The sequence below is a fragment of the Cygnus atratus genome, chromosome 11 (assembly GCF_013377495.2).
Source record: "Cygnus atratus isolate AKBS03 ecotype Queensland, Australia chromosome 11, CAtr_DNAZoo_HiC_assembly, whole genome shotgun sequence".
NCBI lineage: Eukaryota > Metazoa > Chordata > Aves > Anseriformes > Anatidae > Cygnus > Cygnus atratus.
In genome coordinates, this window is record NC_066372.1 from 7,685,837 (window position 1) to 7,711,313 (window position 25,477).

Sequence of the window (25,477 nt, forward strand, 5' to 3'; positions counted from 1 at the left end):
TGCCAAGGTGCATGTAACAACAGTGAACTTGACAATGCTCTTCTGCTCCACAACAGAAGAAACAGCAACTGTAGAATCATCCCCATATAAAGGGAAGATACTCTTGTCTGTGCCAGCATAGTCTGAATTGGGAGAGAAGTTAAGCCAAAGCCTGATTTAAACACCTGGACAGCTTCTTCAATTCAGCAGGAATACTGGGAACATTCTTTTGAAGTCCACTGTAGCTTGTCATAAGATTACTTGGCCAGGTGCTGACATGTTTCTTTTGATAAATTGCAGGGAGTATAAGACTCTGATATCAGTGTGGCAGGAGTAGAAATCATCTGCTTATGGAGAGAATTCAGTTGTCTTTATTAGCAGTTATCATCCTCAATTTGTGTACAGCAGCTGAATGCAGTGGCCTTGATCTGGTCTAAGCTCCATTGCACTCAGCCCTCCAAAAGTGCAATAAGCTACAGCTTAACAATAAGACACACAAATCATGTCAGTCCATGTGCGGACAGGAAAAAGTAGAAATTCATGAAATGGGAGGTTGTTTCAACACAAAGTAGCTGCCAGTCTTTCAAAAAAAAAAAAAAAAACAAGATTCTTTTCTGTCTTCTAAAGCAGAGACTTCCAGTGACAGATCAACATTTAGCTATAGACATATACTTAAAAATTAGCATATGGTCATCATCACTCATATGCCATCTGCCAGCAGTCACATTAATCTCCAGGAACGCTCCCCAGCTTAAATGCTGACTCCCCTGGAAAGCTACTGGTTACTTCGTCTCACTCAGGGATCAAAACTTCATTGTTTGGATTCCATACACAAGGTCAGGGCAGTGCCCTGGGGAGCGAATGATCTATGTAACTTCAGCTACGGTGTCTCTGTATTTCCTTCCTCATACACACAGAAAAACTGCACCATTTACTAAGTATCTAAACATCGCAGTAAGTAGACCACCTCAGAGTGTCTCCTCCCTGTCCGCAGCTTTATTTCAGGGCCATGAACTGACAAATAAAGGGTATGTCCCCTTCTTCACAGCTCCTCTAAAACTCAGGGCTTTGTAAACTAGGTGATACTGACTCCACAAAGAGCAGGACATAGATCAGAAGGGCTTAAATTGGTGTTTTTCTTCTTTCACTACATGCCAAATTTCCTCCCCATAAGCCACGAGCGTACACCGTGACCAACAAAGCTCCGTTTGTTAGAAGAGCTACTTCCATTCCTGGCTCTGATGAGTATAAGTACACAATTCTGGCCTCTGGTTTGCATGTATTCAGGTTTCTCCTGGCTCTCAGTTATCAGGTGATTCAGAAAGCCAAGCCACAAAAACACAGAAATATATTTGCTCATGCAGTAAAATAATTTACTTCCCTTTCAACAGCACACACTATGAACTGTACAGAAAATGCTTTGGACATAGCTCTGGATGATTACCTGTGCACACTCACTTCTACTACAGACCTGATCCTCTACAATGAAACATCCAGAACGGCAACAAGTCAAATTCCAAGTTTCATCCAAATTCATTTCAACAGTCTAAGTCTGGATATAAGGAGACCCAGTCACTTGGTGCCTCCTCCATTCTCATTTCTTTAAAAAGTGAAATAATTTTTATCATGGCTAGTTTTTACTCAACAATTGACTGGGAAAGAGATTGACAATTCTGATACTGTTTCAGATTTTAATAACTAGCATTTCTCTACATTGTGAACACCTATTAGTCAGGTTTTCTCACTTCCTTACAGTCAGTGAGACTAAATATAGACAAAAGAACCAAAGGTGACTCCCTGAAATGCAAGGTCACATTCCAGCTAAGCAAAGGCTCCTTAGCCAAGACTTTAAGATGATTCCTGACCTCACCTTCAGCTTCTCTGGGATGTGCATTTATTCTTCCAGGCAGGGACATGCACAGGTTATGCAGAACAAGCCTGTGTTCCCTCATCCCAGGCAGAGAAGCTGCTGGTTTTAAATCTCTCCTTAAATAGCACAAACCAGTCTATGATATTTAGCCAAATATGCGTAATAATGATCCTAAACCAGCAGTCTGGCAACCCAATGGGTCACAAAGCAGGGGTGAGGTAGAGCAGTACACAGATGCCCTGGTTGGAAGGTTCACTTGTCAGCGGGTCCTAAATGACAAGGGTTTTCCCGCATCGCATGGCAAAACATGAGGAAAAAACAACTCTCCTTCATTCCCACCCTGCTGCTATTTATGCTTAGTAGTCAAAGTTTGGGAATTCAAAAAACTCTTCCCCTGCTCACCTTCTCCCCTCCCTCCCCCTTTCCCTTCAGGTCCTGTAAGTGAAGAAAATATGGGTGTAGTGAGAATGACTGGAAATGTTGCGAAGGGCTTGATAGCTTCACATGCACTGGAAGGAAAAAATGCAGAAAGAAAAATGAGATGAGTTTCAGTAGCCATTTGTAGTTCCTCCAAGGTCTTCCAAGGTTCACATCAGAGCAGCATTGGGCAGACATGAGGTAATTCCTCTGCTAGCAAACTGTTTTTAAGTGGACAACAGTCCCTGGCTCAGTAACAATGGCTTCAGCTGATTTAAGGTGCACCTGTATCCCCAGGACACAAGGGTGGACCAGGGCGCCTGTTTACCAGAGACCTCATTCAGTTCTTCTGCCAAGATCTGTGAGGCCTGAGAACACAACAGCTCCATTTCAGCAGTGCCTCTGTGCTCTGGCAGCCTCTGCAGTCCTTTCCTGTTCCTATTTACCTCATCCTGCCCCAGAGGATAGGAAGTCCCCTTACTCACAGCTCAAGGATGAGGACCACATCCGTCTTGTTCTCATAGATGTCGTGCAACTTGATGATGTTGGCATGTAGGGTCTGCTGCAGAATAGTCACCTCCCGTTCAATTTCCTCACGCCTCACTCCACGACGGCTGGCCCGACTCTGACGCTTTTTAATGAACTTAGCAGCGTACTCCAAACCAGTGCTCCTTTCTCTACATTTCTTCACGATCGCGAACTGGCCACTGAAAGAACAAGATGATGATCAAAACTCTGGTGAATCTTTCATATAATCCTCTCGTAGTACCTCACAGCTTTCTGAATAAGCCATTCATATACAAAGCTTGATCCTACAAGCCCTCCTGAGCAACACTGTTAAAGTCATACAGACTTGTTCTCCATACAATACTGGGGACTGTCAGAGCTCCACAGTTAAAGTCACCAGAACATAACAAGGTGGCTAGCCTCCTGCTGTGTCCAAAACCTAGAAAACAAGCAATGTCTGACTACAGGAGGGTAGAAGTTACAAGCTCTAAAAAGCAGTTCATGTTTATATGAATAAGAACTAGCTCAAAAGGTTCAAATTATCAGTCCTTCGCTGGATGATGCTTAAGGCAGCCAAGTTTGTGACACACCACTGGATGCTTTGAAAGGACACGCATGCACTGAAGTGTTTCCCTTCAGAATAATCTCTCAGAAACAAACTCAAAGGATTGATGACCCTTCAGAAATGCAGAATTGGCCTCCAGTAACCAGTTTTCAAAGAAAATAATGATTTATTCACATTTCTGCACTTCACTAATAATTTAGCCGTAAATGTAACTGGAATAACCACAGGTTTCTCACTGCACTTCAAGGACAGAGAATTCCTCATTGTATTAAATGGCAAAGTGGCTGCATTAAAGTTTCAAAGACATGTGGCTGCTATTTGCTAACAACATTTTCCTGACTGTGGCTCCAAAATAAGACATTTCATTGCAATTGTAATATTTCCCTCTTATCTCTTAAGAGGGAAACACTCGGAGGTCAGATGACTGACTCAGACAATAGTAACCCTGCAGGTTGCAGACTTAGGTCAGTAATGTGAATTTCTCAAGATGAGACAGTTGTTACCAGCCCTTCAGTAGTAAAGTAGGGGACCCTGCTTTGTTCTCATTTGTGTGAACTTTTCTCCCTTAATCATGCCCTTGAGAGGCACTTTTTAAACTCAGAAGCACCATCTCCACAAAGCTGATGCTCCCTCCTTCTCATTTGTCTTTCTGAAAAGTAACTGTAATCAAGCTGTGATAAATCTTACAAAATTAAGAAAGAAAGGTGGCATGTAGCTAAAGAAGAATTTAAACAATATACATTCTGCGTACGGCAAGAATATGGCATGAAACTGTGATTATTCAGAGGATCCTTTTGCCCATCCCATTTGGAATCAATAGCTTCTTCCAGACAAGGACAACTGTGTTTTATCTTAGGAACGTTTAATCACACAAAAGTCATCACAGACATACAAAGAAGGAAATAAAATCACAAGCCATCACTCTGAGTTTGCATTTAGTCTACCCAGGACATGTAGGAGAACCACTTCTACCTCACCTCACAAAAATTAAGGGAAAGGGAGTGTCTGTAGCTAAAGGACTGGAGAGATTTGATAGACCTGAATTCTTCCATAAATGTATTGTATATTCTTTAGCAACCCACTTCTGTCCCATCAGAAAAACCACAATGAGACTTCCATGCAGTATGCCTATGTGTTCTTGTACCCTACTAAGCATAAAGGTGACTATCTCAGTCTCCTGCTGCTGTAAGAGAAATGTTGAGGACGACTAGTTATGTAACATGCAATGTAACTGGCACTTGTCCCAGCTGATTCTGAAAAGCAAACAAAAGTCTCATTTAAAACATAAATGAATTTCTTTTCATGATGGATCACTCTGCAGGTTTAATTAAACACATCTGTACTTTTTATGCTCAATTTAAATGTACGATACTGAAATTAAGCAAAGAGTAGTGTGCATATAGATTTAAATATCTACCAGGCTGGTAGATATATTAACCAGGTTGGTTAACGAAGATACTAAAAAACTCATCAGTCTGAAATTATGTTAAACTTGTATAGCTTGAGGTTTCATCACAAACTCTAAATTTCAAGTAGAATTCACTAATATCAAGTTAAGAAATATTTTTTCACAGAATTCATGGAAAATTGCCATGGTTGGACACAAACTCTCAAATTCTCTAGTTTTCTTTAAATGTTAAAAAACATAAACTCAAAAACTAGGTTTGAAGAGAAGAAAACCTAGGTTAAAGCACAAAAAGCATCAATGTTAGTTCTTTCAAACAACACCAATGCAGAGTCAGTGTCCTCCTAGATCAAGCGCTTCCAGGTCAACCAACATTGAGGAGTACGGACATTTGGTCTCAATATCAACTTCAGTCAGTTCAAATAAGGTCAGCCTATTCCACTCACAAGGAATTTCATTCACTTACTGCTCACTCTCATTGGTCAATAAGAAGCCCAGTATTTTCCCTGATTCAGTGGATTCAATAATCTACCTTTCATCCACAAGGATTAAAAAAACTATACTCATTTTTAAACAGTTACATGCTTTTGACAAACCTTCTTGGACCTAATGGTACTTCAGGATTGTCCATTACTCTACCTTTTCACAACCAACAAGTTACTGGTGTAGATCTGGACATAAGGAAGTGTAAAGTAAAAAACAAAAGGGAAGGTTGAATTTGAGCTGGTGGAAAACAAAGAGCTAGTGTGGAAGTGTAGTGGCCAGTAAAACTGTCATGGAAAATTACTCTAACAGCAGCATTTGGAGATTGTGTTTGGTAAGCCTGATGGCAAACTGCTGCTGACAAGACAAATCTTGCAGCAATCTCTCTTCACCACAACCTACAAGAGTTTGAATGGAAGGAAAGGTTGACGACATCTTTTTGTTAGGACACTAATCCTAGCTAAAAATCCATGCTTTGCCCTTTTCACAATAATTAGAATGAAAAGCAAGGAAGCTTCAAGTCTACCATGTGCACCCCATATCCCACCAATTAATATTTGATAAATTCATACTTTAGCTAAAAACATGCAAAATATTTCATCTTTTTTTCCACTGTGGCTCAGAAAGAACTTTCAAGCTCTAGGAAGAAGTAGAACTCTTCTTTTGCGTTGCTCTGGTAAGCTACAGTCAACTAATACGTAAGTCAAATCATTACCCTTGGCTGGAATGTGTAAACCGTAACAGGTATCCAAGGTCCTGCCACCAGAAGAGCCATCTTACCTAAGCTGTCGTTCATAAGAAATCTCTGCTGATGGCCAATTACTTCTCAAACAGGAAAAAAAAACAAACAGGCACTATGCTTGAAAAGACACCCAGTCTCTCCTGCCACAATGCACTGTATCACTGAGACCTCGCTCTGCAAGACTTGGCAGCTCTGCAGTCCCAGGATGTATGTTTAGTATCAGATATTTCCTTAGTCAGGGCATTATAGCCAGGGTTGCAAGGACAAGATTCATCTTACAGATAACCTTTACCTACTGTGATTTCATCAGCCAGGGTCCCTTTGTAACAATCTCCTTAAGTGCAGCCCCCCATGGCAACACTACAGAAGCACTGAGCTGTTGTTTTCAATATTATTATATCCTTCGCTGGCTTGGTAAGCAAGAGATGCAACTACAGCTGGAACCCGAAGTATGAAACATACACAGCAGTAATACTCAGAACCTTATAATTATGCTATGCACTTGGTACTTCATTAACACAGAGGGCTGATTAGAGTCTGTCTTTAACCTAGAAAGGCAAAGATATCAAAGATTAAGGCTGTCACTTGGCCCTTGCTTGCTCTCAAAAGCTAACAGTCCAGAGCAGAAGCAGCCTCTCATTTCAGAGGGTTCAAACAATGACAGACAGCCTGACAGACAGTACTGCTTTTTGGTTTTCATTTTCAAACATAGCCTAGGCACTTCTCAGGTGAGAGGCAGGAACCGTTAGGACAAGTGGGACAATTGTAGTTATCCCTTTAGGATTCAATCACAGATGGAATCAGGAGTGCAGGTACTTGTCAAATCCATTAATTAATTCATATTTCTGCTCCCTGATTTTATCATTACATGAAAACTCTAGAGAACTTCAGAGAATGAAATTGCTGTTACAAAATCAGCAAATTTGCCTTAAACATTATGCTAAAAGAGTTGGATCTGTAGTCCTAAGAGCTATTTATGTAAAACGTCATAGGCTTCATGTTTTTTGTTTGTTTTTTTAAATTATTATGGGGGCTTGGGGAAAGGGCTTGTTTGATTGTTTTGCAGAACTCATGTCCTGTTTGGTCCAGATTTTCTAAAGAGACGTGGTACCAGTGTCACTATACTGGCTTCCTTGACTTCACTCTGAGGACGAGTTTTGCCAGCAAAGTTTAGTGAAAAATTATTTCTTTATAACTATTGATTATGGGAGTGAACGGAGTCACGTTCAGAAAGCCCGATGATACTGTGGGTTTTGTACATTTTAGTTTACTTAGAAGCTTACAAAAGTAACAGACACAGCGCAGGAATTCCCATTTTCTTCTTAGACAGTTATAGCCTGGGGCAATTGTTCATCCCATTACCCCTTCCTTTGTAATCTATTTCCCCCTGCACGTCTACCCACAGTCACACATCTACCTGTTCCTTTCATAGCCTTCATGCCATTGCCTTTACCCCTTAAAAACAGGCTTTTGTGGACAGTCTTTACTGAGACATTTTGTGACCAAACAGGTAATGTTGCAAGCCAAAAGGAAGAAGACAGAAAAATGCACAATTTCTTAGCCTAAGAGATTTAAGACTGTTACAACGCAATTAGCCATGATACTGTCCATAACCAAGCGTACCCCACTCCCTATTTGCTGCTCATTAAAGCATCACAGGAGAATGCTACTTCTAGACCACCTTAAAGCCAGCCACCACAAGGTAGCAGCTGATGGATCTTTCAGCCAAAGTAGCCTGATGCTCTCCCAGGCACTGATGCACTGAAGACCTCTAAGAGAAAAGCTAAAGGCTGGGGAAGGGACAAGAAGGAGGAAAGGTCTTTGAACAGATGTTAGAGAGGTGGCATATTGCTGTACTTTTCTATCAGACGTGTTAAAATGAGTAGTTTCTGCGGATACCCATACAGCTATGAAGAAGTGGGGGTCTCACTGGTGTTTAACAATCAGTCAGACACGCTCCAGGTTAACATTAACAACAGAGCTCTTAAAATCAAGGACCAAGACTACAGCGTTTCTGTGCCTCATAATGCATTTGCACTCAGTGGTTAAGAATCAGTGTCAACTTTCCAAACCTTGCAATCCAGATAAGGCAAAGGGTAGCAAAAAAAAAAGTGTGTCTTCTCTTTGACTGAAGAGTTGACAGCATTGAGAGATTAAGCTATTTATTTAATTTTACATGGAGAGTCTGTGGCAGATATTAGAGTCTAAAACGAATTTCACAGCTCAGATGTCCAAATTTCAACTAAACATCTTTGCCAAAACACATGTTCTTAATACATCACTGAAATGAAGTTGACTTGGATCCTACAGAGCAGTATTTACAACACACTCTAGATAAGCTCATAGGCTGATAATTCCTACTTATTATTTTTTTAAGAAGGGAAGTTTGTTCCCTTTCAGAAATGTTTTGGACAGCTGTACAACAGCCTTGTCAGAGACTCAATCTAGGCTGTCCTCAACTGTGCTAGCACATCAAGAGTATAAACAATAGCAGCTGCAACCTGTCAGTTACAATATAATTAGGTACAACATGAAATTTGTCCATCATTAAGACAGGAATTTATCCTAGCAATGAAGACAACCTATTATTTGGATTGCTAATATCATCTAGGAGATCTATCACTGAAGAAGAACACAGACAATATTACCAAGTGGCATTAGAGTCTATTTTCAGAAGCATGCTTTATATGAGCAGTTCAGCTTATGTTATTGTGCAGTTCAGAAGAGGATATGGGGGCAGAGAGAGGAAACTACACAATCCAGAATAACTGGATAACTTCTTGCTTTTTCCAAGTTTATTTTTAATAGTGGTTTGGGAGGGTAATGCTCTGGGGCAGAATTTGACTTGAGTGACTGACAGAGGTGCAGCCTGCCAGCTTTGTACGCCTCACTGGGAAACAGTTGTATTGCTATAGTGCATTACAATAAAAAGAGCCTTTAAGCTACTCTATGTATATGCACGGGTTTATATTGGTCTTCCTCTGATATTCCAGAAACACCACATTGCTCAGTAGCTGTCATGGAAAGCTAAAAATATGTAAACAAAATACTGAGGTGACAGCACAGGTTACCTGACTCCAGCCTGGCATTGAGGCTAGTGTGGGTAGAAGTCAGGAAGCTGATTCTGCCTGTATTTGAGAAGAGCAAACCACTTCGTCCCCAAATACCAAACATGTGTTCCCTTTCTGCATGTTCAGTCTATTCTTCATTCTGTCCAAACCATCTTCATTTAATTAATTCAAAAAAATCCATAAAACAAGAATTTATTTTTATTACTTTGCAGTAGTTGTGACAACTTGAAATTCCCATAAGATAGACGTTATGGTAAAACATGTTGACAGGTACACTTGACACTGAAACACATTTTCAAGAAGTTCTTTGTGAAGTAAATGAACCTGAAAAAGAAAGATAGCGTTCTGGAATTCTGCCAGTCAAGGGCCTATACTCAATCCCAAAATGAGCCAGGACAATTTACTTTGGAACAGATTTGCAAGGAATTTTAGGCAGCAACCCCCCACTGATTTTAATTTTAACAGTAATTAGATTCCTACACACTTGATAGAAAATGGCACCCCGGTTTTTCTGTATTTAATTTCCCGAAGTCTGTAAAATACAGGTAATGCTACTGGAATAATGTAGTAAAACTTAAAGGGGTAAGCATACAGCTGGCCCTAAATTCAACTTCCTGTCTCTAGACATCAGTAGAATTACAATTATAACCATTCACATTTTTTCCACTAGGAGATCCTCACAAGAATGCACTGCCAGAAGGGAAACTAAAAAAAACAGCCTAACAGCATCCCAGCCATGCTCTTAAATGCCTATATGCACATGCAGGCTACCAGGAATGCAAAACAGTTTAACCCTTCTTTTCACAGAAGATCTGCAAACTCAGTTCAGCAACTATTTAACGGGGATTTCTTTGGTTTCCAATCTTGAAGGTGTTCACTTGAGTTGGAGTTTTCAATGGAAAGTCGCTCAGCTCAGCAATATCAGCAGTATGTGCTCAAGCTGGTGGAAGAATGCAACCTCAACCCATTGCAAGAGGAAAACACAGTGATATTTTTCTGCACAGCCTTTGTTTTTTTTCCACTTACATGGTGCCATAAATATCTATTACTCTCCTTTGATGATGTTTTTGACCTATAGCAGATGCAGAGAGGTGAAAATTCCAGGTTCCTCTTTCCACTTGAGGAAAACAGCTATCTAAAGTACACCAAGCTACAGCAGTATAAGCATGGTAATAACAACGTTGACACATTTGGTGTTGCTGCACCAGATGGAACAGTCTGTTAAACTGCACTGGACACAAACAAATGCTTTTAAGGGAAGCGGAGATGACCTTCCATTCCTTTTCTCCTCTCTCACATTTTGTTTTTATTATGTTTTAGCACGTTTACATCAAGCTTCCTAGCTTACTTCAGTTCTTGCTCAGATGGGCACTTCTCTCAAGACTGAGGCTGAGTTAAAATAACTGCAGTTACTTTGCCAGCCAGGTGGTTCTAACAGTACCATTACGTTCCACACAAAGGGCCTCGAAGGACACTTCTTAAGTTCAAGTCTCAAAGCCATACAAACCAGGTAGAAAAACAACAAAACTCAAGCCTGATTGCAGTTCAGAACAATGTACACAAATAAAAATATACACAAGGTACCATAACATAAAAACAGTCTGTTATTTGAAAGGAGCTTACAGGAAAACTGAAAAAAAAACAGAGCTTTGAAAAGATAATATGGTGTTCACACTTTGAATAAAACCATGAATTTTGGATCTGTACTTTTTACTTCACATTTAAGACATTCAGTTGTGGGAATGCAAGCCTATTAGGGTTTATCTGCTATTAGAAACACTGCCCCAAACAAGGACAAAATGATGTAATTCATACATGTGGTTGACTGCATGCAGGAAGCCAAAATGCAGCTTGAAGATCTAATTTTAGGTTTACTAGACTTTGCAAAGTTTGCCAGTTGTTGTCTCTCTAATTGGATGATAAATTACATTTGGTCCCTTGACAGCAAGAAAAAAGTTACACCTTATCCAGTGCCATATATTCTCTGAGCTATGAGGCAATATGATATATTTAACCCTGAAAACAATTTTATTTATGTTTATTGACAGCAACAGACAGCAACAATCAGTTACTTTACAGTGTATGTCATTAACTGCTGCTAACAGCTTCACCTTATGTCAGCAGCACATTGTCTGCTCTCCAGTACATGAGCCAACAGAACCCTTAGCTTTGGTTTGACATAATCTATAGCTAGATCAAGAGAGTAGAAATTCTAAAAATACATTATGAAATCGTGTTATTTTTATTTTCCTTTTGCATTCTTAAGTTAATATACAAAAATAGAATCACAAACAGTAACATCAGGCTAACACAGGTTAGTGTTCTGCATTCAAGAGGCTGCCTGTAGAGCCCAGGTATCATGGCTTACTTAGTTTCAACACTGAAGGGTCATTTATTCACTGTTACAACTGTTGTTTTTATGTCAACATTTCTGTTAATGGTGACTTTTTGCCACTATTAAATTCAGATTGGTTTTAACTGGTCATCTCATCCTTTGAAATTCTGCATTTCATTTCTTTTCCACACTTTTTTTCCCCCCCTTGGGAAAATTAGGTTCTAATTCTTTTTTTAATTTCATGGTTGTAATTTCCAAAGCAAAGCCCTTAAGAATTCTTGCTGAACGTGCTTCTTAAAAACCTCAAGCCCCTAAAGCAGTTTTCCTCCCCAAAAGACTCTCTTCCCTCTTTTCTTATACTCCAGAGACAAATTCTGCTAGTTGTCATTGCACTGGCATGCTCTTAAGCTCTTCCCAACAAAGAAGACAGCAATCTGTTGTTAACTCCTTCTACAAGCCATTTGTGGGCTTTCAGAGATCACTTACAAAACAGCTGAACCAAAAACCATTCAAGGTTCACAAACCATATGCATAAAAATACTTCACTGGAAGCTTTCCATGAAAAGTCTGTGGTCACAGACATGAAGAACTGGGAGCCTTCTGTAAATGGACTACAGCAACGATATTTAGTATGTTTTATTTTTTACAGACATTTTTATTTTTTGTAAACAAAACCAGTATTTGGAGTGGCAGAAATTTAAATGAAGTAGTGAATAAATAGTATGTCCAGCAGCACAGTATTTATTGAGGAGCTAAAGTATGATAGCTGAAACAACAAAAACAGAAATCACAGCACAGCAAGGTCACCGAAGGGAAAATATCCTCTTGTTTCCATAAGATTTTATGGAACAGAACTCTCAAAAAAAAAAACACAAATATTTATCTGCTTAATTGTCTGCTGAGACCTGTCACAAATGTCACTGTACTTTCTGTGCTTAAGATGCAAATAAAGTGTTATTTTGTTTAAAAACAAAAAACCCAAACCAAAATACAAACAAAGTGGCTACTTCTCCTAGAGTAACCAAACACTACCTAGACTGCAGCTGATGCCAGATTATAACAGAATGCTTTAAACATTTTCTTAACAGAGTATTTCACATGAATTTTGACACCAAAAAAGCACATAAATCTTTCAAGCGTGTGAAAGATACACAAATAAATCCTATTCACAACTCTGCGGCCACGTTGTCAACCTATCATGCAAGATTATCACAGACATGTCATTAATTCTTAACCCAGCCCTGCGACAGAGTTCAGAAGAAAATCTTTATGTTATGAGACATGACTAACCTGACTTCACTTCGGGTTAACTTCGTGGCTGGGCAGTGACTTCCAACCAAACCAGTTCATAGAGAGAGGGAAGTATCACAGTACCACTACTATAACAATATGCCACTTTTTAAACCTGACAAGATGTATTATTTTATACAGAAAGAATAAAAAAAATCAGCTGCCACTGTAAACACAGTGATATTTTCACCGCTACTCATGTTTTTACTAACCGATTGTACAATGCACTAGAACACAGTGACTTTACAAGGTAAGTTTCAATACTCACAACAGGAAAGTGCTGAGCACTTTTGAACATATGCTGTGTCTGATAACGTCTCCAGCACCTTTCACCCACATCTCTTTACAGATCAAAGGTAACCAACATATTCTGGGCTAAAGACAATGTAACTCTCAGAAAAGAATCAGAACAGTAGAAGAATATGGACTCAGTCAAAAGGATCTAGTTTACTGGAGTCAGTAGGGAGCAAATAAACCATTTGAAATTCAAATCACCATTTAAAAAACCTCATGTTTCTGAACAGTGACTTATTATTGGCTTAATAGCCTATTAAGTAATGTTATCAATTAACTTATATAACATCAACAATCAATTAAGTAACATGTTATCTGCAATAAGGACAATTAATGCCTTAGACACCATTTTGGGTCGTTAGCTATGACACAAGAAACTGTGCCACCTATTTAATCGTCACCAGCATCTTCTAAAGCTGTTAAATGTGTTGTGTTTTTTTTTTGGAAGCTTCCCAATGACACAGTGACAAGCAATGCAGTCTATCAGCTCCTCAGTATGGAAAAGCAGAGTCTGCAGTGATATAGCACTAGCCCAGCAATTCTGGAAAGTTTCTGATAGCCTGGCAAGCATTATTTAATCTAAAGCTCAAGAATTAAATGTGCATGACAGAAATTCTTCCCACTTATCACATTTTAGTTTTGGATTGAATATCAACTCTTGGAGTGGGAACGAACAGAGTCCAGAGACCTAGGGAAGGTCAAAGCTGACTCATAGCAGCAGGATCATCAGCAGGAATAGCTGATTTGATAAGCTGTTCCTTTTGCTATGTAGAGCAACACCAGTGCATACGTAACATGCATGCAGAAGGTTAGCACACTGTACCCTGTGTTTAAAGGTCCAAATCTAGCTGAACGCAAACAGATCGTAGTATACGTGACAGCAATAAATTATAAGGGGGAACCAGTACTATGGTTTAATGGTTAAATGTTTTTTTCCCTTCCCCATGAACGGAAGGGATGGAAATCATGCTGGCTTTTTAATCAAGTTTTTAGGAAATTATCTGTAAGGCCAAAACCACAAAGGGTTCCTGAAACTCCCATTTCACTGCTCTTTGTGAATCCTTCTGGTCCACCAAAGTAAGAGGAAGAAGTTACCTCCTCATCTTTTTTAGTTTCTGCTACAAAAAACAATCTCCTCCAGCAGCAGGACAGCACAGAAGCTATGCTATTTGTTCTCTCCACTCTTCCTACATATGCAACAGACACACCAATACAAATGCTCTGTGAGGATTATGGATCCAAAAAACTCCAATACTGAGACTAATTACTCCAATTACAAAACAGAACAATTTTTCTCCGTGCTTCATGATACAAAACAGACTTCAGAAATAGTTGAAAGAACATTAAAAAGTAGCAGGGAAAACCATTTAAAAAGGAGAAATCTAAAATCACTCACTCTGCTGGAAGGAATAAAAATCCAAAAAGAATGACTGTATTAGAGAGCTGATGACAATCTTAGTTATGGTGATCAAGTATCCCATGCCATAATGTATACTGAATCTTCTGTTGAAACAAATGAATGACACAGAAGATTTTTGTAACAAGAAATATTAATAGGTACTGGTTAGTGCTCAGTAATTGAAGTTACATTTCGCATTGAAAGCGAAGACTTGTTCTGTGTGTATTATAGGAAAAAAATAATCCAAGGTTACTCTTCCAGATTGAGAGAACTAGTTTGAATTACAAGTGAATCTAAGAACAGAGTTAAGCCCCATGTCTGAGAAAGCCCAATACTGTATGACTTCTACAGAAAGGAAAAAAATCCTTTTATGAAGATCCTGTGTGATGTGTGTGAGGAGTAAATTTCCTAGCTCTAATTACACCCTTCTGTTTACCAGGGAGAGTCCATCTAGCTAGACGACATGACTTTTTATCGTGGATTTCCAAGTTCTTCTCCTACAAAGAATACTTCAGTTATCTGTGCTTTTGGTTTTCATTAGGTAAATAAATATTTGTTAGTTACACTGTCAGAACAGCGATTATGTGCCAGGCCCCTAAGCCCCATTAGCACTGGTAAAATGTTGCATCTGGTGTTCTTTAAGTTTCACCCAGGAAAAAAAAAAAAAAAAAGTCTACTGTCTTAGCAAGCTGACCTGATCACATACAGGGCAGGGAGGAGGCAGGAACTTGTAGCTGGAGATGGGGAACTTTGGGAGATATGAATAGCCATTGATTAAAGATTTAGCTTGCCTTTAACCACACCCCAGGTCAGCAAAGGCTGAGAAGCTAGAAGCTGGTTTATGCCCACACTAATCAACAGAAATCACAGTCATTACCTTTCACACTAAGGCAGTGACTGAATTGTCTGGAATTTCTTCTCGGCCTGCCCACAATGTAGAAGGAAACAACTTCACCCAAAGCAAACACCTTATGTGTGCACCTGTTCTGTTGCTCTCTACCAGAGCAGCTACATACAAGATGACTTTGCTGAACTGCAATTATACAAAGAAATGAAGTACCCTACCCAAAGAGAAAAAAGCATCCAGCAATCCTTTTGAAGTCCAGAAAGTCAAAGTTCCACGTATTTAAAAAGTACAACAGAACATGAAACATTGTCCTGTTGATGCAGAAAACAAATATAATTGCTCAGAAATGGCCTGAATGTTACCACCATGAAAAAAAATGGAAGCATCCTATTGCATACATCTTGTTAGATCAATTACACACAAATTGTTGTTTATCCATGAACAAAACAACATCCCAGACATCTGTGAGGTTTCTCTGTTAAGCATGATGCTTGTGTGCTGCAAAGAGCTGAGCTGTGGTGAGCAGGGCACTGTCTCAGGACACAGCAGTGCCATTCTCACACCGTCCTGCAGGAACACAGTTCTCAGCGGGCACTGCCACGAAAGGCTCCCAGCCAGGCTCCACCACACTTCCTACCCTCAGCCCAGACTTGACGTGCAACAGTGACACTGCCCAGAAGGCACACATGTCAACAGTCCTCTGCAGACCAGCTGATGACACATTTAGACTGATGACTCTATGGTACACCCTTTTATGAATTGCCCTGCATCTCCCTGAAATTCTAGCACTCTTTGTGTACCTACCACCCCTGGCAGCGTCTGCCAGCACAGCCGGAAAATGCTCCTGTAAGGTTGGACAAGAACTGCTTTTCTCTACCTAGACAGAGCAATCTATACAAATCACAACACATCACAAGACATTTTTTCTTAAAAAGCTCCCTAGTGAGCTCTGCTACTGCCACTTCCCTAGACCAGCAGGCCAGTTCTTCCCTCTCTTGGCTCATTTTGGCTTCAATTTACAATTTTCCACCCTTGGCCTCCTCTCCCTGCCACTTTCCCTGGCTGAAGAACCAAGGGCTGTTTGGCAGCTGCATATGCCCAAGGCAGTTAAGCTGGCCTTCACTTTCTCTCATTTTTTAAGAAGCATCTCCATCATTTAGACATGCAGTTAGAGTGATCTGCTACCAACAAACATTCCTGCAAGCAGCTTATGCCAGGATCCTCCTCAGAGCACACAAAACAGTATTAACATGTTTCTGACAGAGAAGTGTATTGAAACGGATGGTGAAAGGCACAGTTTGCTGTTACTTGAATATAAGTGAGATTTAGAAACAGAGAACCACATTTGAGGAGGGATGAATTTTGCTAAGATTCTGTGGAAAATATTTTTTGAAGTACCTATTTTTGATCAACAGCTCAGACACAGAAAAAAAAAAAACTGAATTTGCCAGAAATCACAGTTTGATGCCTTCAAGGAGAGATAACACTAAATGCCTGGGAGAACTGCATAATGTACTCCCAAACTGCATAATCCACTGCCTTATGGAGAAGGGAAAAAAGAGGAAAATCTTCAACTACCTTTGCAGGTTCTGAATACCTTATATTCTATTGCATTCTAACTTTCCCAGACTTCTAGACTAGCTATTTTTACTGAGGATTCTTTAAATAAATCCTCCTGTAACATTTTCATTTTCAGATTGTCAAACTCCCCCCTCACTAACCATAAATTTTGCAAAAGAAAACATTTAGAAATATTTCATTATTCTAACAATAGGCTGTACTATAGATTTCAAAAGGGTTTTTTCTTCTTTTTAAAAATGTTGAAATTTGCTAAATTTACCCACGAGGCACTTCATCTTTTTAGGCCCCCTTTTAGCTATAGCCAGAGAACCTCATTCCCCACAGACTTCATACTTACAAACCAACTGATATTATCTAACAGGAAGTAACATTAAAAATACATGCATGATAATAAGGTATTTCCCTCATTCAGCATAGCCTGTGCTAAACTTCCCCGCCAGCATAGCTGCCAGAACTATGCAAGCCCATTAGCAACTCCTTTTGCCTAGTGCCACATGCCTGACTTCTTGTTCCCTGCATGTACCCTCCAGAGAAGTTGGGCAACAGAGGTGTAAACCTAAGATTAATATTTGAAAGATCGAGGGAACACTGAACTTAGGCAGCTAGTTTCAGTACAGCTGCAGCTATGGAAAACCTGCTCCCCCTTTCTGCAGACTTTTCTCTCACAGTGTGCCTTAGCACAAGAAACGTCTTTTCCAACAACCATTGAGCTGCCTCTAGCTCTGCAACGATTCTGAAAGCAGTCTGGTTCAGGAATCCACAAACACACTGTTTGCAGGGTATTATGTAGCTGAACAGCCGTTGCTGCAGCTACCTTAAATGCTGCACAATGTCAGAAAATTTCCAATTTCATCACCAGACCAGATACACTGAAGCCTTGCAAAGCAGCATTGACATTATACAGCAGAAGCCCTCTTTCCTAAGTGCTGTGCAAAGGCTTTCAGACAATCAGGGACTGGCCCTGTCGACGAGATCCTGTATTTTAACTTCTGACTGAATAGAGCTGGAACAAGCATTAAGCCTGTATTCATGATGAGTTTTGTTCCCAGGAAATCACAAACTCAGTTAGGAGGACATGAACAGGACAAACACTTCACAGAGTTTGTTTAAAAATATTTGTCTTGTAAATGACTTTTTCTTTAAAAAGATTTGTTTTGTAAGTGACTTTCATTGCCAGAATCACAATAACCAAATCCTTTTAACCCCCTGTACCTGTCAAGCACTAACAGCTTGTTACATACTGAAGTAATACTGAATACTGTTACATACTGAAGTAATAAAAAGCATCTACAGGCTCCAAGGGCATCAGTCATCACTGGAAAGAGATTCTTGTAGTGTTTCATTCACCAGAACTTTTCTAGTCTGTTATTTTACTTCCAACAAAGTAAGATATCAACTGTCACCAGCCCTTATCAGTAGTTACTGCTCAGAGACAGACATGATAACCTGGTCAAACTATACGTCTAACACAGAGCTGAAACAAGATGTTTGCAGAGCTTCTCACGAAATCTGAAAGTGAAAATAAAGCTGGCAGAAATTGTGTGACAAGATATTCATGTGAATGCGTAAAGTATACAACTCAAAAGTGTTCAAAACTAGAGAGCTACTCCAGTCTTGCTGCCCTTTTCTCACACTTTACAGGGCTCTTGAAAAAAATACGTAAACAAAAGCAGAGGTCTCACAATTTGTCCATTTCCTTCAGGTCTTTCTGGGAACATTTTTGCCTACACACCTCAGTAGCAAGTCGACTTGGATTTCTCACTACAAGAGATCTACCATCAGCTTGAAGAGGGGAGTGAGGCTCATCATCTCAAAAGAGAATGGATTTCTAAAACCAAGTCACCAACCAAGGTAAAAATGTACTATTCATTTTCCAGTTCCTAGTTTTATTAATTTTACCATAACACCACATACTAGGGCCTCCTATATTAAAAAAGCACAACTTTTACACGCTGCATTCACACTGCATTTCTTTAATGCTCGCTGCTGTCAGATTTTCACTTTCAGGATGATATTCTCGGAACCAGTCAGCACTCAAAAGCAAACAGCTATGGAAAATTTACAAGTTGAGGCCTTCCTGAGATGGAAGAGAACAGAAAAAGAATATAAACACCCCACACATAAAGAAATGTTCTGAACAACTCTAAAGATGAAATAGCTGCAAATGCCAAAAAAAAAAAATTGTCTGGGAAACAGCTTCAAGTGAAGTGTTTTAATGTCACTAAATTGTCAGACCTTGAAAAAGGGTAATTGCACATACACAGTCATTTATCAAAACTAACTGCCAGATGTTGGGAAGGAAGTCACCAAGTGTAGAGTCCTAATTCAGCTATTTGCATATTAAAGAGAAAAGCATCGGAGGGTTTGACACTGCATGGGAACCAGCCATCCTCACTCAGAGCACTGTAAGTGACTAAGTGACTGAGGAAGCCCTGTGTCATCCAGCCCACAATCCAGCATAGTGTTTAAGCATGGCAATAGCCCATTAACTCCACCTATAGTTAATACCTGTGGATAAGCCTTTATAGTTTAAAAGCTATATAAAGGCATTAGTCTGTCCTGCTGAAATTTTGATTGACGATTCTTTTCAGGAACACATACATGGTGCTTTGCAGGCAGATATGAACACGTTGTCAGTGCTCTGAGCCAGCCGGAGGCTGTGCAGTGCTGTTCATAACAACAAGCCAAATAAACGGGCTGCATCTGTGACTACAGCAGCATGGCTTTCTGCCCCCCAGCTCATTCAGAGAACAGATAGGTGAACTCAGTCTAAAGCACAGACAAAGATGACACTTATCCACAAAAGACAATGTAAACATACCTTCTGTTGTCCTAGTTGCAAGAAAGGAAACAGGAAAAAAAAGTTAGCACACTTAACCTAAAAATAATAAATATCCACAGTGCATTTCTTCTAAAGGAATGTGTTTCTACTGTAATACATTGAAATTGCTTTGGACTGTCATGCAGTGCATTGATCAGGTCATTGTTTTAAGATGCTACAAACATCCCCATGTGTCAGCTTTTACAACAGTGTGGTGTCACCTGTAAACTTACCTTCCTAGCTCTTCCCCAATTTCATAAACGTCCTCCACCTTCTGTTGCTTGAACAAAGCCATGTTTGGACTCTTCATTGATGCACAAAGATGATGCCACTAGAATATTAAGAAAGTATGACATTCATCATGATCTTTCAACAGGCAAAGAACAGGTAAAAAACATTTCTGATATAGTCACTTGGGATCTATTGCAGCTTATTTACGTGAGAACATACTGTAGACCAGTTATAGGAATTAATTCATTAGTCTCTGCCAAACAGTGAGGGCCCAATTTGAAAAAGAGGTGAGCGCCTATAAGTGAAGTGCCCTTCACTGAAGTAACTGAGAGCATACACATCCAATTAATGATGTGACAAACGTGTAGACATAAAGCATCCACACTACATGAAAGAGAGCTTGTATGAATATCAGCATTGCAGGACTCTTCATTAGAAGCGTCAGCAGACAGACCACAGCTACAAAAAGGCACCGTGATTCTACCTAGGCAGCTTTCAGTACAACATCTCCCATCACGTTAAATGTTGGAAATAAGAAAAAGAGCAGCAGCAGCATTTATTGTATGCATTACCCTGTGTAAAAGTGCAATTTATTTCCCAAACATAACCTTTTAAGTTGATGAGCTCTGTGAGGTCTGGAACAACAAGCCTCACATTGGTGCATTTGAGGACCTGGGAATACATTATGCTGGGCCATACTAACCAACAACAACTGAACTTTCTTCGAAGGGTGCTTTTTCCACAAAGAAAGTTAGCCTGCATAGCAGAGAGCTTCACTAGAGAGCTGCATTCCTGGCTCCCAAAATGATGCTCCAAAATGCAGGGGGCAGAGAGAAACTGAGAAAGAATACACTATGATATACGCGTGTCCTCACCTTTACCATGCTACTCAAATACTCATGTATTACAGTGCTAGACATGAGGAAACTCTCAGGAGTAACAGAAGTCTGGTCCCACATTTAGACTACTGACAGAGGATATAACAATAGAAATGACGAAGCCTACAATGCAGATCACAAAGCGAAGTCCAACAAATTATACTCCTTTTACAAACTGGCCAGAAATACAAGCATGGATCACAGAATAATGGTGGATTTTTCAAAATTGTGCCCAACTGTGACACCCTCCATACCAACATTCATCAGCTCAGTCTTTCCATATGTTTTGGGGTGTGTTTTTTTAATGATTTTTTCTTGCTTGTCCCCCACCACCTTTTTTTGGACAGGTGATCCAGAAGCTGCTGCTTTTGGAAAAGGAGAAGATCAGAGACATTATTTCTTGGGATATGCCCACACAGGTACATACGTTAAGCTTACAGAAGGTATTTTAACAGTAATCAACCAAACAGTTTACAACATTTAGTGTTTCCTGTGTAGATAAACACTAGCATTATCCTCAATGTCACAAACAGCATCCACTCTTTAGATCAGACTGAGTAAAGTAGCTGTAAGGCCTCTTGTATCACAACAAAATCTAACTGCATTGAGCCGTGCAGCTGTTGTCATGCACCTCCGGGCTTTAGCGACATATTTGTACTCCGAGTAATGCTTACTTCCTTATGAATCCCAGATGCTTCTTGCTCCACATGCACTGGGGACTTCCAGGTTCTGTATTTTTTTATACAGCTCCCTCCTGTTTTTAAATAGCAGTCTTTGGCACACTGAGAAGCATATTTCACCAGCAAACAAAGATCTATTTTGATTTTTTTAGAAACAAACTCAATTCAGTGTTGCAAGAAGCGCCAACTATTTTGATAAACCATCAGACTTCTTAAAAAATAGGACAAAGTACCAAAAAGCAATTGCAGGGCTACTGCAAAGTTGAAATTCGCATGTTTTTTTTTGTTGTTGTTGTTTGTTTGTTTTTAAGATTTTTCCCAATCTCTATAAGCATATATCATAAACTGCAAATATGCCGTGAAAATCTAACAGACTTGTCAAAATGCACCCAGCTTTTGCCATGCACTCACCTCAGTGAACAGACTTGCTGCTTTGTTTTCTCTCTCCCTTTCTTTAAGCCTTTGACTTCTAACACACTGGAGGCATGTTGAGTATCAATTAAATTCCTTTCCAAGTATAGTCCCTCAAAGGAAGGGAAACAGTCTCCTCATTCTTCCACATATGCTTTTTGGCTGGTGTTAACAAAAATTACATGTTAGAACACAAATGTTTTGACTGCTTCATCTCAATCAGAGGGGCTACTGCACCAACACTTACCCCAATATTGGTTAGAAGTAACATTCACTCTTTCAAAAAGCAGTAGCAATAAGGGGTATCAAGAAGAATGCCTATCCCTCTCTACCAGGCATGCAGCACCAGTACCTGCCTCCACCCTCCCATAGCACAGCTTTGTGTAGTTTCCTGATGGCTCTCACCATACGCTCAGTATTTCTGTGCAGTGCATCCTTTTGGACTGCCATTTCCCCAGCACAAGAAGACGGGGGGGGCTCTATGACCATTCATTTCCCTTCACTCCTTTCTCTTTCACAAGGCATTCATTAGGCAGGGAGCTCCCAATGGCCCGGACCAGCTGACATACCTCGCATGACAGACATTTGCAGTAACCTCATGGAGGAGAGGGAGGTGCAAAGTATCCCTGGCAAAATCTTTCACGTCCTCAACAGCAGCCTTGCTGGAGGTCTCCACTGCAGATGCAGTGGCTCTGTGACAGACTCTGGGAGGCCTGTTGCTTTTTCATTAACAAATCTGTCCAAGCCCCAGTTTCAAAACCCTCCATTAACTTGGTTCTAATGACGATCTCTCTCATCCGGCTACCTAAGGCAAATGATAGAAACTGCACAGGTTGTGACACTGAAGACCAGAATAACAACATCACTATTGAAGCATACCGCAGAAAATCAACACTTCCATTTCTGAGCCTAGGCTGGATGCTTTACAATGGTGTTTGTCACTTCCACTTTCATTCCCTATATTTTCTCAGACACTTTCTAGGTGATCCTTACTTTTCCTGTATTTGCAGGGTTTTGCAAGGTGAAGCCACAGAAACCTTTCTGCTTCTCTGCTCATTATTTTCATTCTTCTTGTTAATGCCTGGGATATAAATGTCCCTTTCCTCTCAATCAAAATAAACAACTAAAAATCTACTTTGTAACTAAACTACCATATTTCTGAAGCAATCTTTCATATCCTCAGAGAAAGCTCATTGACCACTTCTGCTTAGGCCTTGAAACTATGGTAAATAAACTCTTCAGTAGCATTTATAACTGGGGTACCTCTAAGCTATTGGCTTCACATTAAGTTTATATAATTTTGTTTGCAGTTGTTCAGAATGGCATTTTCTGAAGTGTTGAAGCAAACCTAGCCCAACACACACAGACTTCAGAAGAAGCAAACAAAAGACAAGGCCAAACCTTGCCGAAAATCCCAAACATTTTGCTCATCCTGATTTGCAAGATCAAGTTCTGAGCCCATGAGAAAGTCAAGCTAAGGAAACCAGCCACATACGAAGAGATGTTGCTGAGACTTGCCCAAAGACTGTAAATCTCTCAGATTGACTACTCCCTTCATCAGAATCCAAGGTACGCGGTTATAAATAACATTATATACAAACACACCTAAAAAGAAAATCATTGTCCTAAGAGACAGAAATTTTGCCTTAAAAACAATTTTAAAACATTGTTCTGAGAACAGGGAACCCACCCAATATGCCTCTGGGAACACAGAGGCTTTGTGTTTGATTGACAAGTTTATTCATCTCCCGGCATTCTCCAAACACACCTACTCCTGCAGATGCACAGAATCCACATAGTATTTTCTCAAAAATAACCAGAAAACTCTCATCCCTTTTACTGACCTTGTTCCACAAAGGTCAAAGCGGCAAGCTTGCAACCCCAAGACACCATTCACTCACCCGACTCAAAACTAGAGCCTCCTTTCTGAAGACTGAACGCAAAACTGCTCCAAAGCGTCCACAGCCTCCAGTCATACTTCTGATGTGTTGGTGTTTCCCGTGTCTAACACTGCCTTCCACCCTCATTACTTCTGCAGATTTCTCTTGCTGGCTTTCACCCAGCAGTCACAGTCAGCAGGTACCCAAAATAGATCATACACTTGATGATCTTAGACAATTGTCATTAGCAAATACACTGCACAAGGGGGATAAGGTAATAAAAGATGACCTTTATGCGCTTGAAATTCATCTGAAATAAAAATTCCTTTCAGTCATAAACACAGTCCTCCCCAGACATTGCACGTTGATCTTAGGAAGCTAAGATAACTTCACAGTTGAAGATTGAAACTACAGTTTTTGTTGGATTCCATCTGCAAACACAGAGCACAAGTATTAAAGGGGGAATGAGAGCCTTTTATTTTTTTTCCTTTAGTCACATCGTAATTCCCTTAGGCTGATCAGTGAAAGCTGACTGCTGAATTAGAGATGGTTGTTCATCTCTGGCACATTCAGACAAAGAAGTCACAGAAACACAGAATGGCTGAGGTTGGAAGGGACCTCCAGAGATCATCTGGTCCAACCCCCCTGCCGAGCAGGGTCACCCAGAGCACGTTGTGCAGGATGGCACCCAGGCAGGCTTTGGATATCTCCAGAGAAGACAACTCCACAGCCTCTCTGGGCAGCCTGTCCCAGTGCTCCATCACCCTCACAGTAGAGAAGTGTCCCCTCATTGAGCCGGAACCTCCTGTGCTTCAGTTTGTGCCTGTTGCCTCTTGTCCTGTCCCTGGGCACAACTGAAAAGAGTCTGGCTCCATTCCCTCAACACCCTCCCTTCAGGTATTTATACACATTGATTCATACATTCCAGTCATACACTCATGATAAGAGAAAATAGCAACAATCAACTTTGTTTTCTGATGCACTTTTTATGCTAACACCTTTATCGCATACAAAGACTGGACCATTCCAGTCACTTGGGGTCTGTAACAGAATTCATTCGAACTGGAAGGAGGGGGGAAATCAGCTTCAGTCATTTTGGATCAGACTAGACCTTTAAGAGCTCCGCAGCAAGCTCTGCAGAGGACATTGCCTTCTGTGCTCTTTCCCAGAACACGCCATGTCTTTTCCTCAACCGCCCCACGCTGGGGCCATCTCTTCTGTCTCGCTGCTCTAGGATTCCTAGTGCTGAGCATTTTACTACAAAGGCCAGCTGCTACTCAGCATTCACATTACTTGTTGTGTTTTCATTACCATACCTCATAGAATAGTTCCACTTTCTACACATCCCAAATATTACAAGGTGTCAAAGTATTATTAACGCTATGCAAATTATTTTCCTACAGCCATGTAACAAAGCCATAGCAAAACCAGAAATAGAATACAGAATTCCCAGGTTCCAGTTTCTGGCACCAGAAACATTTACTGCCTAATCACTTCACGCTCCTAAGTTCTGTAATACCATAAAATCAGATCTTATGTACCCTCAGAAATCACTGTTTTCCAGTGTGATCCAAGGTCTGCACATGTTGAATCCACAATAAACATCCACCCACCACTGAATAAGAGAAAGATTATAGAAATCTGAGGTGAGAACAAAACTGTAGGATCATTTGGCTTGTCACAAGCTTTTTCCTCAAGCTATCTTCTGTAGCTATTTGGGAAACCAGTTTCAAGTGACTGAGGTAAGACATTAATAATTTTACTTTCTCAAATACACCTGACACAAGCTGA

The 25,477-nt window shown here is 40.2% G+C and overlaps 2 protein-coding genes across 5 annotated transcripts in view; both read right to left on the reverse strand.

The window, feature by feature from the left end:
• The window catches only part of DAPK2 (death associated protein kinase 2), a 47,890-nt gene that overhangs the window by 20,409 nt on the left and 2,004 nt on the right, over window positions 1–25,477 (reverse strand). For 2 of the 4 annotated variants that reach the window (XR_004779901.2, XM_035554059.2), the window contains exons 1-3: window positions 21,807–21,951; window positions 19,840–19,937; window positions 2,752–2,973 (exon numbers count right to left, since the gene is read on the reverse strand). Coding sequence is in view for 3 of the 4 variants with exons in the window: in XM_035554059.2 (XP_035409952.1) it covers window positions 2,752–2,973; window positions 19,840–19,916 (299 nt within the window). In the remaining variant the exon portion in view is untranslated. Of the gene's footprint in view, window positions 1–2,751; window positions 2,974–19,839; window positions 19,938–21,806; window positions 21,952–25,477 lie in introns of those variants that run through there. The other 2 variants (XM_050713021.1, XM_035554060.2) reach the window with 1 other exon arrangement.
• Window positions 21,820–25,477, reverse strand: part of TBC1D2B (TBC1 domain family member 2B) — a 47,466-nt gene continuing 43,808 nt past the window's right edge. Inside the window, exon 14 of the mRNA XM_035554054.2 lies at window positions 21,820–21,968. The gene's annotated coding sequence lies outside the window, so the exon portion shown is untranslated. The remainder of the gene's footprint in view (window positions 21,969–25,477) is intronic.